Source organism: Nyctibius grandis, chromosome 7, assembly GCF_013368605.1.
Source record: "Nyctibius grandis isolate bNycGra1 chromosome 7, bNycGra1.pri, whole genome shotgun sequence".
Taxonomy (NCBI): Eukaryota; Metazoa; Chordata; class Aves; order Nyctibiiformes; family Nyctibiidae; genus Nyctibius; species Nyctibius grandis.
In genome coordinates, this window is record NC_090664.1 from 5,535,626 (window position 1) to 5,552,954 (window position 17,329).

The 17,329-nt window shown below is 39.9% G+C and overlaps 1 protein-coding gene across 1 annotated transcript in view; it reads right to left on the reverse strand.

Moving 5' to 3' along the window:
• Positions 1-4,519: 4,519 nt before the first annotated feature.
• SUGCT (succinyl-CoA:glutarate-CoA transferase) overlaps positions 4,520-17,329 on the reverse strand; it is a 347,781-nt gene continuing 334,971 nt past the window's right edge. Inside the window, exon 14 of the mRNA XM_068405091.1 lies at positions 4,520-4,857. Coding sequence (XP_068261192.1) covers positions 4,694-4,857 — 164 coding nt within the window. The 3' untranslated portion in view covers positions 4,520-4,693. The remainder of the gene's footprint in view (positions 4,858-17,329) is intronic.

Genomic DNA, 17,329 nt, shown 5'->3' on the forward strand with positions numbered 1-17,329 from the left:
AGGCAGGCAGTTTAGCGTACCTTTTATGTTATGATTTCTAATAATTTCTTGTTAACTAAGGGCTAATTGGTGCTTGCTAATTCACTTTTATCTGTAGCTCTGGAGAATAGAAAAAAACCTAAAAATCAACAACTTGTCCCCACCTCAACCCTTGCTTGGCCCCCCTTCAATGCTTGACACAGCCTGTGCCAAAAAAAGAGGTCTCATTGCAAAAGTTTCATGGGTCCTTGGCATATGTGACCTCAGGCATTTTTCTCACACATCTGATCCAAATTCCAGTCACAACAGAAACATACAGTAATCGAATTGATTGCTTGTCAGCTTTAAAAAGGTGACTATATCACTGTTTATCGGTGTATTTTTATCACATTGGCCAGTATCATGCAGCCCTCTGTGTAGGGAGGTTACTTGATCCTGCAGTAACTGCTCTGAGGTTGGTTGTTTTTTTTTTTCACCAGCTAATAGCGTTTAGCATTTCACCAGGCCACATTAAACTCAATGTACAAGCAGTTAAGAAAAGTACTGTATCTGGCACTGTGTAATGTCACTGACATGAAATGTGAGCAGCTGTGCCAGCATTCCTGAACTCTGAAAGTACTTTACCTTTCCTCTGTCTTTTGGCAATTAAATACATTTTGGGGAAATAAATACATTTTAATACAGTGCTATAATGCTAGGAAGGTCAAAGGATTAACTATGTCTTGTCATTTAGATATTAAAAGAAATCATGCCCATTTTAGTCACAGAGATGCTTTAGCTGACTTTCATCTCACGATTCACCAGGTTGAGGATTTACTGTGCTCTGAGTGGCAGAGCTGTATGACAATTTAATGAAAATGCTCTCCCCACTTTTTGAGCATGCATGCACAGTCACTGGAAGAGTTATATAGAGGCATCAAAAGCCTCTATTCCAATGAACTTAAAAAAAAAAAAAAAAAAGAGACCTTTTTATTTTGTGTGTAAGTCAAGAACAGGGATATTTTCTCTTTCTCTGCTTGTTTTTCTATTAAAAAAAAAAAAAGAAAATGACAAAATAACTTCTTTCTGTTGATTTTATAAACCTGAGAAGTAAAGGATTTGCCTTCCAGCACAGTTCAGTGATCCCTTTCAACAGATGAATCTTCGCATGAATATGGCTTCACTGGCCCCTGCACATAGGCTGGACAGCTGCCGAGGCTGGTGGGCTTCTGCTAGTGGGTAACTTGTTCCTCCTGGCCACTAATCAAAAAAGACCTACTTTTGAATGTCCATTCTGGGGCACCCATTGCAGACAGCCATGCAGGCACTTACAAGTGCATGGGAAGATCCTGGGGAAGAGACACCAGGAACAAGATCTGTGTGGGAGCAAGAAGAATTCATTACGATCCATTTGCCTGTTGTTTGATTGGAATTTTCTTTTAATGCATTAAAATATCCTTCAACGAGATCCTTAAGCTATGCAAAACCAGCTTGACTCCACCAATTTTGCAGTTTTCTGGGTGACTGCCACCTGGTGAAGAGCTTTACCAGCCTGCATGAAAACGGAAGGAAGTCAGTTATGTGAGGGGGGCTGAGGTAACTTTTTCATGGTCAAGATAATACGAGAACAATGGGATCCCCCAACACAGAGAATGGAGCCAAAGGGGCCATGGACCATGGAGTCAGAACAGATACTAAAATGGACATCTCCCTTTCCAGTGGTAGTTATAGCATCCTGGCAAACAGCTATAGGTAGGCTCAGTTTTCAACCAAACAACAGGTGTGTCCTGTATCTCTTCTTTTTTTAATATAGTGATGTGTAAATCAAGTCAAATTAAAGCCAATACCACACACACTCACAGCATGGCAGCACCAGCAGATTCCTTTCCAATTCAAGCAGAGGAAAAAAAAAAACATTCATTGCCAGAGGCAGCTGTGTATAGTCATTCCTACCTACATCCCTTCCTTGAAACTGGAGGGATCTCAGTTTATGAGGTCCAGAATCCCATGTGATGGTTGATTTCCAGTTTTGCAGCACAAGAGAAAACCATTCTGAAATTACAGGATTGTCAAAACACAATTGAGCTCTAGAGACATGTACTCCTGAAGATTCCTGGGCAGAGTGCAGTAAATTTTGTAAATACTCTTTTTCTGCACTTATTTGTTCATTTTTAAATGAACGTACTGTAACACTAACTGTAAATAAGCGTACTGTAACAGCTTAGCTGTTATCAAGACAATTATTTAACTGTCCTCCAAATCATCCAGAAATCAAAGGACCAAACCTTGTGAAAGGGCAAAATTTCATGATCAGACCTTGGAAGCTACAGGACTTTTTAGGCTTCCAGACACCCACCGATTTAGAGACTTCCATTTATTTCTGACTTGAACAAGACTTAGCAACAGTCTGTGTGTGAGTGTATGACTTAAACACTGAGAAGGCAAAACGGTATCTGGATTTCTCTTACTGCAGTAAGCACTGGAGGTGAGAGAAAATAACGTCTCTGATTATCCCTTTAGGCATTTGACTGTCAACATAGCAGAGAGGAAAACATGAAGAAAAAAGAAAAAGAAACAGAAACACTGTTTGCATGTGAACTCTGCATGAAATACGTTATGGAGTTAATAGCCCAATATTCAGCTGATTTAAACCAGCATTGCTACGTTAAAGTCAAAGAAGCTCTGCCAACTTACTGTAGCTAAGGATGTGGTGATTAGCTATTTCCATTGCTTGGAAAAGCACAGTAAAAAAGAATTTTTTAGACATTCTTGAACAAAACTGAGCTATATTTTACTGTATCTCATGGATCTGATTCTTAGAAACGGGAAGAAAAGAGCACTTGAGGTAAAATCAGCAAATTTATTTGTGAATGTTATCTGCCAGTGCTAAATAATTCTCATAAGTAAACAAAGTTCAGTTCAATACCAGATTATCCATTTTATGTGAAGCTGAATTCAAAGTGCTGCTTTTCTCATTAAAAAAGGGGTGTTCCATTTAGATTAAAAGGAAGGTGGACTATATCAAAACCTCTTCCAATCCAGTTTCAATTCTTCCCCTATGGTGTCCCTATTCTCAATTTAGACTTATTTCTATATTTATTTAAGAAGTCACTCTTCCAGGATCTCATGATGTCTTTAGCACATGGACGGAGTATGGAGTTTGGTGCCAGGAATGCAGTGCAAGGGGAAAAAAAAGGAAAAAAAAAAGGAGAAGATCTGAAAAAAAGAACACAAAAACACAGAGAAAACAAGCAAACAAATGAACCAAAACACACTGGGCTTCAAAAATGAGAAACCACAGTGGTGTTCCACTGCAATTTGATTATGTAATAACCTCTTTTCTTCCCCCAGAAGGTAATATAGAGTTGTGAAGTTCAACTGTAATACAGAGGATATTGTTAGAGTGGAAACAAAGTGACAGGCTAGTTATAATGCCAGGCCTGTTTCCGATACTTTGGGAGAAATACTGACGTTACGTGTTGAATGTCAATTTGAGTTAGTTTTATTTAGTTCTAGGAACTAGCCTTGCTCCCAGGGTGCACACAACAAGGGTTAGACCCTTCCCATATGCTGAGTTTACTTGAGCTGTAAATTATATGCTGTGATAGAGGAGTATGGCATTTCTTCTGTGAGTGAAGTACTGCCAAATTGGTTTGTAGAGAAGAAATGGCTCTTCTTTAATCTTTTCCTTACTATTTGTAATGGATCAAATCCTTCCACCTTTGCGCAGTGGGTGCCTTACTCTTAAGAACAACCCTACTGCAGGATATGGTATTACCAAATTTGAGGAAGGTTTGTCAACTCTCACCGTGTTTTAAACATGGAAGTGGGACTGAGTCAAGTTTTGCACAGATTTTAACCTGTGTTTTCTCCATAGTGGAAGGTGCTTTGGATGGCAACTGGAATCAGAGGTAGGGATCAGTACCTACCCACAGAACTAGATCGAGAAGTCTGGCAAGTTCTGGTATTTGACATTCAGCATGTGGTTTTGTGCAGATCGATGTTTAACAGTACTTTGGGCCTTTCTGAATAAAATTACAAAAGACTATTCAATCATAGTTTGTCTCAACCAGTCTTGGAATAGGCTTGTTTCGTAACTGAAGGACTGTGCCAATTTCAGCTTATTTCTGCTAACATACTGGGATTGTCATGACCATGCAATGTAATATAAAGACATGTTGTTAATTGGGAATAACAGGGAACAGAAGTGAGTTTTGCAGTGGTTATTCTACCCATGATTTAAAATAGAGATGAACAAAGAGTTCATGACTGATGATTCTGTTCAAAATCAATCAGATTAACCAGCAATTTCGACATAATTGATTTTCTATCAAAATAATTGTACATGACAGCTTTCTGCAAGTGGAGCCTCTAGTATATAGATTTTTAAGGTTCTGCTTCTTTTCACTAACGTTATGTCCTTCTGGGGACAAACATTTAGGCAATTACTGTAATTATGATAAGAACTCCGTTTCCCATATGAAGTACAGAAAATGAGTAGCCACACAGGACTGTATAATTACATTTACACCCCCCCCCCCAAAAGAAAATCTTTCACTCAGACAGTATGAGATTGTTTATTTGATACATCAGTGTTAAAATCATACAAACACACATGGAAGAAAATTAGGGATTAAATTATGTCTTCTCTTTAAGTCCCATTAGGGGAGCTGAAGAGAGCAAAGAGAGGACAAAGTAATGTGAACTCAGTGTGAAGGAATGTAGCTAATGTTCCTTATCTGACCTCATGCTGAGCCACAGCACCAGTGCGGAGCAGTTCTTCTATGGCATCATCCTCATACCCCAGCATGCCCTTCAGTATCTCCACTGTATGCTGTCCAACAAGTGGAGGTGGTTTGGGATGTGACACAGCAAATTCACTGTATCTGACACCTGGTCCTGTAAAAAAAGCAGACAGGAGGGAAATTATTTTCAAAATCTACTGCCCATATTTATATTTAAGTGTCTATGTTAGTTTAAAGGAAAGTATCTCATTTTCACAGCAGTCTTATCACAGAAACGTTACATTCTGGAATCCTAAACTAAAAAAAATCCAGTTCAGAATAAGGTACCAATAAACCAGTTTTAAGCAGTTCACCCAAATGCAGAATTGCTGAATATTCATCCAGCTTCAAGAAAGTCTTCCCCTTGTTCCCAGTGGTATGTATATCGGGGTGCTCTGAGTCATACTACATCATAGGTTTACCACTCTCTGTAGCTGAACGACAATGCCCACACAATGCCCAGCCCACACAACAGGGTGTGGTGCAGAAATTCCTACACTCTTGTCTACAATAGGAGGCATCACAACGCAATGAAATGTCATGTTAACACACTGTAACTGATGTCGGAGCAGTGCACCGGATGATGGGAAGCACCATCTCCAGTTAGCAGCAGCTCAAGTAGCTCTGCAGTGTGCTCCATTATCCTATGGTGAGGTAGAACTGACATCATGCACAGCAAAGATATTTGCAGCTTGTTTTATGTTTTCTATCAAAAATATAGGTGGTAGCAGCAGCCGCAAGAAATGAACAATGTTTTTTTTACTCCGGCAAGAATAATTTCAAAGGTGGAAATTGCTTAGGGAAGCTGGCAATGATATGAAGACTTTTATGTCATTGCAGGTAGTCAGATCTCACTTTTTAGCAATCCTCTGTAGTGAACTGAACAAAGATTTCAGTATAGTTCCTCGCAGACTAGTACCTATATCATTACCGTCAGTCTCAGAAGAGAGAATGAGCTACAAATTTACTCTGAGATCAAAACTGAGGTATACACTCAGTGTATGCATAGAAAGACTAACTGTTTTCTAGAGAAATAGAGGACAATAATTTCCCAAATTGTCAGTTGAAAACTTTAATACAAAATTCAAAAACCTTTGATGCTTTGGGCAATTGGCAAAAGGATCCTCTATTCATAGTTATGGCCTTTATTATATCATAAAAAAATTTACAGAAAAAGTTATACATAGCTATGCCTTTGCCTTATGATGCTACAGCTTTACTCAGAAATGCAAAGAAATACACAGGGTATCTTAATAGGCAGAACTGTGTTTGACTTCTTTCTGAAGGAACAGGATGTCATCCAGCAAGGGAAATGAACCACAGCAAGAAATTATCCTGTAAGGGTATGAATAGGGACGTTCACTACTACAGTTACTAGTTATCTGAGGAGAGATGCTGACAAAGGTCATGCAGCACGCCAAAATATGCCATTTTTTCAACAGTCTTCATGAACTGTGATCAAATCGTTAATACAGTAAAGGTATCTACCTCCAAGTGGGACAAAATAAGATAAAGGATGCTTAGAAAAACAGGTTTTTTTCATGCTGATTTGGTACATTCCTGATGAGGTCAGGTATGGTTCCTGTGTTTAAAAAGGAAAGGAGGTTGAACTGGGAAATTACAGACCAAATTACTTAACTTCAAGTTCCATTAAATACTCGAGCAAATAATCACACTGAAAGTACTCAGAAGATGAATAACAGCCAGAAAGTACCTTCTAAGAACAAATAGTGTACGCTCAATCTCTTGTCCTTCTACCAGGAGAAGGGCTGGAGGTGAGATACATCCCATCTAACTTTAGATGCCCATAGCCTAGATATAGATGTTTAGTTGCTTAGACTCCCTTTGGAGGCTCTGCAGATGAAAAGACACTCTTACAGTATAGTTTTTCTAAGACACTGGTAAATTACTAAATCTGGCCAGATGAATTGTGATCACCTATGATTCTCCACAGAGAGGGTAGACAAGTACCTTAGATGCAGACCTCTACCACAGACATCTAAAGTCACGTGAGATGACTCTCCGACCACTAGGATGCCAGATCAAGATTTGACTTTCAGAAAGAAAATTCTCTGCTATTTTCTATAAGCTTACTAAAGAAACATCGTCTTGGTAAATCCGAAGCCAGGTGCAATACTGAGAGGGAAATCATATTCAGAGAATTGCTGCTTGGGATCTTCTAAAGTAGAAGGATGTTTCAAGTAAGCTCCAGAGCAATCTGTTCAGGAAGAAGCACTAATCAGTATGTTTTAGTGGGTTGGCTGATGGAATTCAGATCATACCTGCTCAGGTTTCTGAGGACTTCAAGCTAAAATTGACAATGAAGCAGATTTCACAATGACATGGCTATGCTGGAGAAATGGTCTGATAAAACAGGGTGAAATTCAATAATGTAAAGGGGAAGGAACTACATTTGATTATATAAATACAGGGCAGGTCACAAATAGCAAGGTAGTAACAGCTAGGGGTCATTCTAGATCACAAAGTGAAGATGAGTCAACAACACCATGCTGTTGCGAAAAAGGCAAGCGTCATACAGGGATGTACAAACAAGAGAGAAGCCTGCAGGACACATGAAATAATCTTTTTGCTCTAGTTAGAGCCGGCAGGTCACAGCTGGAATAGTGTCTGGTGTGGGGCCCCCACTGCACAGCCATCTGGAAGAGCTGAAGTGGTTCTACAGGACAGCAACTGAAGTGATCAGAGAAAACATGACGAACTGAACAAAGCGGGATTGTGGACCTAAAGAGAAGGGCCAGGGAAAAAAGTCTTCAAAACTGTCTTCAAACATGCAAAAAACAACCAACAAAACCAAAAAAAACCCAAAGCCCCCCAAAATCCACACAACCTTCCTGCAAGGAGGAAGTAAATCGTTTTTCATGTCCATGATGAATGAGAAATAATTGATTTAAATTGCAACAAAGGAAACTGAAGTTAGGTACTAGAAAATAAACTTTTATAATGGTAGGGGTAGCAAAATGCTGAAACAGGCCATGCGAGGCAGCTGCAGAGTTCTTATCAACAGGTCTTTAGGAATAAGAATTATTCTAGTATAGCTGATCCTACGGCTGATCCCTGGGGCTTGTTGATGATCTCTCACGGTCCCTTTCACCCATTAGCATTCATGAAAGCTAAGAAACAGCTCACATCAGGGATAACTTTTCTATTAACTTATTCCTCTAATTATACTCACTTTGAACACACTCAGTTCGATTTTCAGGGGAAATCTCAAGTGAGAGATCAGTACATTTTAAAGGGACAGGTAACATCACTAGGCAATATTTGTATTAATTCCTCTTCCTAGGACTGACTGAGGGCTGAACTGGCGGTAGCGCAAGCCACAGGAATGACCTATCTGTGCCAACTGAAATGCTTCTGACGATAATTTCAGAGCAAAAATGCCCCTTAGAGATTTATTAGTCTAAAAATCAATGTAGCCACAAAACTATTAGGCAATTTCTATTAAAAATATAATAATATAGATATATAAAGCAATCTTATTTCAGGTGTGTGTATCCGAGAACTCTTTATACCAAGAAATCAGCAAACCCTCAAAGGAACTAGATTAGTAGCTATACACTTTTCACTTGCTTGTGCAAATTTTTGCTAATATAAAAATTGCGTATCTCGAACCCTGGGATTTTTTGCAGTGATATCAAAAGACACAGAATAAAACCTCTAATGAGAGAAAACCAAAATTGACATTAAGTGTACAACAGGCATAGAATGCTTCACACTTCCCAAAGAAATTAATCTTACAAACCAGAGCACGCTAGAAAATTGCACAGCAATTATAAAACTAGTGTCTTCCTTGAGCTTTTATTGTTTGATGAATAATTCATCATGCTACTTTTCACTTTGATAGAGTTATAAAGTTATCTACATTCATTCAAAGGAGCTACTTGCTAATGATCCATCATTAACGATTCTCTGTTCTTTCCTTGTGTAACTTCTACTTGGCTTCTGTGTCAATTAGGAGGGTGCAAAGCTTGCCAGTCAGGCTTCAGCAATCCCACGCTCCTACCGAACAACGCTCCCAGAGAGCAACCAGCAGAATGCTATGCAAATGCTAATTAAACACAACTGCCTTATGAGGAAACCATCCCTTGAGGCAGAGAGAGGTGAACTGCTTTAATTAGGGTCAGAAGCATTTGCATGTGGGTGAGTTACAGGGAGCCTTGCAGATGAAAACAGGCCTTTGCTGGGGTAGAAGCAGAGCTGCTGGTTGGAGGAAGTAAGACAGCAGTCACCTGTGCTTCCTGGCTGTAAGCAGGACACTATACCCAATTCAGCCATGAAGTTTAATGGACACCTATGGTCACGTGAAAAAAAGCAACGAAGGAATGAGTGGTAGCTGTGGTTTACCTTTGTCCTCTTAAACTGAAAGGAGCCTGTTTCTCTTTTTGCTTTATCATTGCCAGTAAGCCAAAGAGCTCTTTCACCACATTTAAATTCTAGGCTAATCTTGTTTTATTATTATTATCATTTTGACTTGGGCACGTTGCTAAAATACATGCTGTGCACACTACATAATGCACAAGAGGTAATAGCGCAACAATAAATCAAAATTTGTATCGGTTGCAATGACAATGACAACTGTACCAAGGCATCTTGAAAACTTCCCCGGTACTTGAACTCAACATCATAATAATAAATTCTATTTCTTTGGTGCCTACCTACTATAGTATTGCTAGGCATCAAACTGAGCTATTAGGTTAAGACATACTAAACACATTAAAGTAAAAGACAAAAATGAGATCAAACCACTGAAACCGGTCCACAGGAAGGGCCCTGCAGGAATGAGATGCCTTTGAACATTCACCCTGGACAGGTGAAACAGGCGGCAGTCTGCAGCGTGTCACTGGGCATTGCTGAGGTTTGGGGCTGCAGACGTGAAGTCAGTTTTACTCTACAATTAGCAGAAATTAAAGTTGAATTTGGAAGATATTAAAGGTGCAAAGCACAACATATAAAAGTGGATAAAGGTAATAATCTTTGCTTTGTCCTGACAAACAGCAGTCCTGCAGCATTGTGCAGCAGTCATCGGACAACACTTTTTCTACAGCACAGGTTAGAGCATATTGAAGCAATCTAACTCTCAAACTATGTAGAGGGAATCAGGCCTGGGGACAGCCAAGCGCAGGGAAAAGTCATGATTATTTGTTATTATTCAAGCGGGACAAGGAAAAGAAAGGGGAAGTTTGAGCTAATGTACATATACACATTCTGCTTGCAACATATCATCTACACTTGCAAAAAAGAGCAATGAGAAACCCAACACCCCTCGTTAGTTAGCTCTACCCCAGCTCACAGTGTCATTTATATACATGTAAGAATCACATGAAAACAAACCAAACACTTATGCCTCTTCCAATAACATGGTGTTGCTACATAACAGTTTTGCAATTCCAGTGAAATATCATCCACAGTCAACAGCGACAGCACAGAGCCAATATATTTGCACCCGGATCCCATATACGCTAGAGGTCAAGTGTTTGGAGCATGCAATCGGCTGGTTATGAAACTGGCCTGAGGGAGGATCAGCAGGAAACAAGCAGGGACTTTTAAGGCAATGAAAAGGAAAACAATACAGAATAAGTCAGCAAGAGGGACTTAATGGCTGCCATGAAGGACACTTGGGCATTAGAAGTGATGTGTGCAGGGATATGTTACCAGGAGGACTTCATTCTGAGTGTCTGGTCTCCCCTTTATTCCCAGCCATGACTTCTGTCAATCTGTTAGTCACAGCTGAGAAGATGGGGTGCCCAAGCACACAGTACAGCCCGGGCTGGCTACACTGCCTTTACACCAGGTTTCTTCCCCTTGATGAAACACAAAGTAGAAAAGTATAGACAGACAAAAAAGCTCATTAAAAAGTCCTGCTAGTATGAGTAGTGTACACAGGCTTTCAAGGAAATCTCTAGAATGAGTGATATGCTCCATCTTAACTGGAGAACTCCCACATTTTTCTATTTCTTACCACGGATCTGAAAGTTTGGGAGCTTGGGGGACTTTTCAGCAATCTATTTAATTGCTGGGAAAAATCATTTCCTTTTGCCTTACATTAGAGCTGGTGATTTACCTTTTAAGAACAACTCGTTATAGATTTGGAAAAAAGCAATTAAGGAGATAATATTAAAAGACTTGCTCCTCCTTCCTTCACTGCAGCTTCCACTTCCTCCCCCACTTAGAGCACAGCTACACAAAGTGTTCACTTGGCATCCAGCACAGCTGAGAGGGTGGAAAACTTTGGCAGGATGAGTAGCAATGAGTAACTGAGAATGGAGAGGGTGGACAAACTTTTTCAGATGGTAATAAAAAAAAGTAAACCTTGTTCTAGGTGCCATATAAACACAGAGAGAAATAAATCAGTAAATAGTAGTAGTAAACAGTAAAAGTAGTAGGGCAGTAAATAGTATCAATACTAGAAATATCTACAAGCCATCTGTTTATCTTTTCTCATTTGGCCAATGCTGACTGCCATGGGAGAGCTATGAGGATCCTCCAACATCACAAGAGTCAGGAATGTAAAAACTGAAGCATTATGAGGGGAATGAGTTGACAGGCAGAGCACAAACATAGTTTATGTGTGATAGCCATAGATGGGTGTCTAAAAATCAGGCCACTTTTAAACCCACACTTATGCATTCAAAGCATCCATTACATAATTCTTAAACCCCCTTGCCAAGTTCATTTATAAAAGTACTTTCTTACCTGAAGCTGCAAATATAGAAATGCATTAAAAACATTTTATGTATTTCCTATCCACTAACATCCTGGATATAATCAGTGTAAATACTACTCAACGTTTATATAACGTTTTACATTTTCAAAGTGTCACCATACTAAATGTACCTAATTAATCTTGCATGACTGCTGGAGTAAAGGAAATAATTTATCAGTAACTCTGGTTGCATATTTGAGAATAATCCCACATAATTACACCATTCGAATAACACAATTTTGTGAGAGGACCCTTGGCACCAAAAAGCTTTAAAAAAGTTGCAGTAAGGTGGTGTCTACTGCTTCCCACGTGTATCGCCTCACAACGCTGAAAATTTGGCCTAACTTTTTGCACAGACTCGCATGGTCCCATTCCTTCCCCAAACCCCCAAAGGCCTTAAGCAAAGATTCAAAGAAAGACAGGAAGGAAGACGACTAGTAAGAATACCCAGGGGTGGCAATTTTAAAGAACCGTAAATTCCCTAGGTAATAATCCGTAGCTCCATTTCCTAAGGAAACAAATTTACGTGTCTGTGCTGTCTTTCTAATCATCTGTTTGTCTGCCTTGTCCCCGCCACGCACAGTAACTTCTGAACCTGTCAATCTTGACCAAAGTGTAGAAATCCCAAGGAAAATTAAGTTCTCACCAGTGTCGTGAAAACTGGCAGCTGCTGAAGGATAGACACCCAAATTACTGCCCTGATGACATTAAAAAAATCAAAGAACTCAGCTGTTATATATTCTGTTTGGCTGCAAATGGCTCACCAGTAAGTACAGACACAGCTCTGTAAGAGTCACTGCCCTTCACTGGGGAGGCAAGCCACAAAGGACATGAGGAAAGTTCAGGTTATCATAAGGATTACATACAGTGTTTATAAAGGATGTAAATCTGAAGGAAAGCAATATTTAGTTCCAGTGTTCATGGAACAACTTCTTCTAGGCATCTTTTCTACAGTACTGTGGAAGATGTATTCAGGCTGTGCAAGCCCAAGGCAAGGAAGTTAGGGACTTCTAGTTTAACATAAATTGCTCTTGGAGGAAGGAGCTGAAGAACTAGATGGCAAAAAAAGAGTAACTGGGAGAAGCCCTGCAAAACTCGAAAAGGAAAAACCTACAGAGGCAAGCCTAAACTACTGAAAATCCAAGCTAAAAATGTAATTTGTCTCAAGTCATAATCTAATCAATACAAAACTTGATATATAATCCCACCACAGGGTGTGGGTTAACCACAGGATGTGTACCTAATGCAGAAATTACAGGGTGAGGCTGAAAGGCTTGTGCTACACAGGAGGTCAGACTATATGATCATAATGGTTATTTCTGGGCATAAAACATACGAATTTCTGAAATGCCCATAAGCAAAACTGTTTCCACACAACAGGGCTGGGGTTAAGATGGCCTACCTGAACTTCCTCTGACACTTAAGAGGTCAAGCCACATATTGTTTCGTGTAGACACCTTTACTGTAAACCCAAAGACCTTAATTACTATATCTTAAGGACCGTAATTAGTGAGAAGTGTGCTCCTAGTATGGAACAAGAAAAATCAAAATGCTATATGAAATGAGCCTCTTGGAAAGACAGAGAATTGCCTAGTTGCAACATGCTCACATGATCCTGGAAGCTGAATCATGCCCCCAGCTGTGCAGAAAGGCAAGAAGCTCCTCGGGGCCCTCCCACTGAGCCTGGTGAAAACTACTTCCAAGTCCCATGCCTCGTGGATAGTGTGACCCTGCATGTTAGAATAAGACACGCCAGCCAACCCAGAAAGTGTCTGTATCTCCTCAGTACACCAATTTGTCCTTTCCTGTGTCCTGTCTCCAGCTATAGGTTAGATTCTTTAGCTCTTCAGAGACCCCAAAAGTAATCCTCTTGGCCAGCTGTGCATCATCAGAGTAGGAGCAGATGAGCTCCTCTTTACTCTTTAGGCAACCAGCTGAAGCCTGGATACCTGAAGTTGATTCTAGTCTCTTAATTCAGGGATGCAAGACAAGGCACACTGGGGAACAGACACAGCCTGATCCTAAGGCTGGGTATAATTTTCTCTCTAATCTCTTACTCGCTAAAGCAGCACTTTTTCAGGGCAGGAGGTTTTAAGCTTTTTCCAAACAACTGGTAAAAATAACTAAAAATTAAAAACCTTTGAGCCTTCTTTTGAAACAAATTTAAAAGAATAGTCAAAACATTCTCCTAAGCGACTTTGGAAAATGCGTTTATCTCTCCCAAACACCCTGACAAGGTTCACAACTCTGATCTCCCGGCTCCTAGGGAACATTTTTTCTGTGGCCTGTCCTTGTAGTCTTTGTCTAGTTATTTCTGTACCCTTCTGTAAGCGTGGACATCAGAACGGGGCACAGATTATTGCACAGAAGAAAAAGCATTTTTCTATGTCCCCTTTTTATACCTCTAAAGAGCAGACCAGCTCTTTTCAGTGCACCTTGTAATGGGAATTTATGTTAAGATGATTATTTGTGATGGCTCCAATCATGCGTCTCTGTCTCTTTTCAAAACCAGAGGTGTCTGTTCCACAGGTCTACCTGGCATTCCTGTCTGATGGTATTAAAACCCACTGTAACAGCTCCTTTGGCAGCAATAGTCGGTAGCCAGAATAGAAAGTGAGTGGCAAATGGTTCATGACAGAAGCAGTCTATCACATTGCTTTGCTTTAGTTCCCTACCCTCACCACAACCCATCTGTATATTAGTACGGATGATTTATTCATGTATTTAGGATGATTAATGTCTTACAACATCCATCTTAGCCTGCTAAGAAAAAGAAACTGAGAAATGAAAGCCTTCCTCGGTCCACCTGTAGCAGAAATGTTTTCAATCACTTCTTAAGACTTCTACATTGACTCATTTTTCCTTAACGATCCCTTGTTTTGGCCAAAGGATTAAGTCTCAAAAGGGGTGTATTGTTATAAAAAGGCAAAGACTAGACATTTAGTTAGATGTCAAATCATGTGTCTGTCATGGGCTGTAGGCGTATTGCCATGCACGTTTATTCTACACATCTTTAGACTGTTCCTCTGTGGCTACAATACACAGGCATATAAACCTTCACATTTGGAAAATACAACAGTCGGTCGATACTTTCTTGCCTGGTTAGTGACCCACACCAAGTATCTGCTGAGTGAGTATTAAAATAATGGAAAAAGCCATCAGATGCAGCAGAGCCAAGGAAATTCTAGTGGTTGAAATTCTTCAGCACAGATGACAGCCAGGTAACTCTATGTTTGAGCACCATGGAAATATTTGGAACTCGATTCTCAAGCAAGGCATCTATGATTAAGTAGGGCTGAGCACTATGCACAGCCTGATCATTCTTCCAAAAGCTCTCCCACTCCACCCTCCATTTACTTCTGCTGTCCCTTGTGCAGCAGAATGAGGCCAGTTCCAGTGCACAGGGACTTTCCCTGGCAAAGGAAGATGGGAAGGGATTTGATACTTTGTTTTGGATTACTTGAAGAACTGCAAATTACATTTTTAGCTCTTTTTGGGTAAGGTGCCCAGACTCCTTGAGGCATAGGCTACTAAAAATGCTGGCTGAGTTTTGAAAAGCACTGTTCAATCTGGGATGACTCTGTTTTTGAGTGTCGTACTTGAGACGTCTTTAAAGGGGCCCAGTTTCCAGAAAAAGCTGAGGACATCTGAAAATCTTTCAGAATGTTTCAATTTGACTGTGCAGAGACATCTGACATTCAAAGTAGACAAGAAGAGTGAATATCTCTTCATTGAGCAGGGGAAAGTAAAACTCTAGACATAAACTCCTTTTAGCCACATTTTTTTCCCATTTCCTATTTAAAAGCTATCATCAGGTTAATCTTAAGTTCTTTAAAGGGAAATGGAGTGCTTAAATTGGAGTCTGGGAGTGGGACTAGAGAGAGGGCATACTGCAGATTAGGCTGGTTTCTTCCACCGATTTGTAAGTGACAATTTGATCAACTCTGTCTCATTGTGAAGGACTGGGAACAGCTTTTTGGCTTTCCATTGTCTGCTGCCAATCCCTGACATGTGATATTCAGTTCATCAACTTGCAAATATCAAAGCAGTATGGGGCAGGAGAAACAGCCATTTCAAACCAAGCAGCCTTCAGATTGGTTTTTCGTTGTGTGGGCATGCCGATGTGAGCGTGTGTATGTCAGTTAAGTACAGGCTGGTTCTGTGTCGAAGTTCTTGTGGTTTCTAACATTTGCCAGCCTTTACTCTGTCAGAAGGGATTTCAGTGTTGTGTTCTACCCTACAATGGGCAAAAGAGTCAGAAATCATCTCTCCTCGCCCACAAAGACTAGAGAAGGATTAAGAAACAGAAATTTAAGAGTCAGACACACCCATGAAGAGGAATAAGGCACAAGGTTAGGAAGCCATCCAAAGCCTGGTTGCTTATCCCCTTACTAAACTAAACTAAACTAAACTAAACTAAAAAGTCTCTTTTTGCTCAAGAAGACAGCTGAAAAGCTGGGGAACAAAAATTAAAATCAGATTGAAACCAGCCATGCCTAAGCAATATCCCATCTTAAATGTGCGCAGATCAGTTTCATTAAAATATTTCCCCATTCTTTCTTTTTCCACCTCCTAATACTTTGGCTGTTTCCTTTAGCTCCCCTTTAAACTGCAAAGCAAAATGCTTTTACTGACATGGTTTGTAATTTTGAAAACCTAATCTTAAGCAGCAGGTGCTTAGTTTTAATGGAATTTTTCCATCCCTGAATGTCTGGGAGCATCAGTAGCACCTCCCTCCTACACAGCCCCTCACCTTTGATCCTTTGCCATTTGTACTTGTGGGTTTTCATTTACTGTATTCCTTCTGTTTTCCACAATCTGCTTTTTCACTGCAAACCCTTCGACCTCTCCTCTCCTTTCTTTTACCTCATACGATTGGCAAGTGTTGTCTCTTAAAAGTCCTTATGAAATATGTAGGACCTTGATGCCTCTGGCCTCATTTTCAGCTGCGCTGTGTCTACTTTACACTGTACCAGCAATTTAAAAGGGCCTTAGAATGGTTGTAAGTATTTGCATCACAAGAACAATTACCTTTTAATTGCCAGAGGTCCTAGGGCTTCTCTGCACAAAAAACTGGAACCAAAATAACAGTTGGTTTTACTTCATACAATTAGTTATTTTGGAGCAAGTCTGTGTGTGGGCACTTTTGTTCCATACTAACAGGTTTTGTTTCCATTTAATTTTAGCTTTTTGGTTAATCTGATTTTAGTTAATTTTCTCTCATAATTTCCCATTTTGAGTTAATGCAAATGATTTTGTACAGGCATAATCTCAATCAAAATCCAAGTGAAAAGCATCCACACTCAGTTCGAGATGACATATCTAAAAGCGTGGATTAAAAGTAGCTGTGTCAATTCCAGTTTGTTTGTAGAAAAAATGGGATTCGCATCCTAACGTGAGAACTACAGATGTCGCAAGCGAATGCCTGCTTTGCCTTGGTGCTGGTAGATTGCTCCCAAACACAGTACAATTTAACAAAGTCTAATCATCAGTTGTTTCTTATATCCAGGAATGCACCTCCCTGGTTTGTGCATTAGTTAGTCTTCCATGTGCATTGGTATTTGGCTGTTAAAGAACAGTTTCTTTTTATCTACATTTGCCTCTTGCTCAAAAAGCGATGACATGCTGCAGAAATCACCATAACCTTATTCCCTGACAACAAACACGAATTTGACTGAAAACTCTGCCTTTTAAAACACGAATCCAGATTGTGCTGCAGCAAATCACAAGGGCTCACATAGCTTTCTCATAACTAACTTTTAATTGAGTTTTCCATTCTTAACAAGGCAACCCAATTCCAGAAAGTCATACCAGCCACTTCCTTAATCCACAAAGCTCAGAGGCTATCTTCTGCACTGACAGC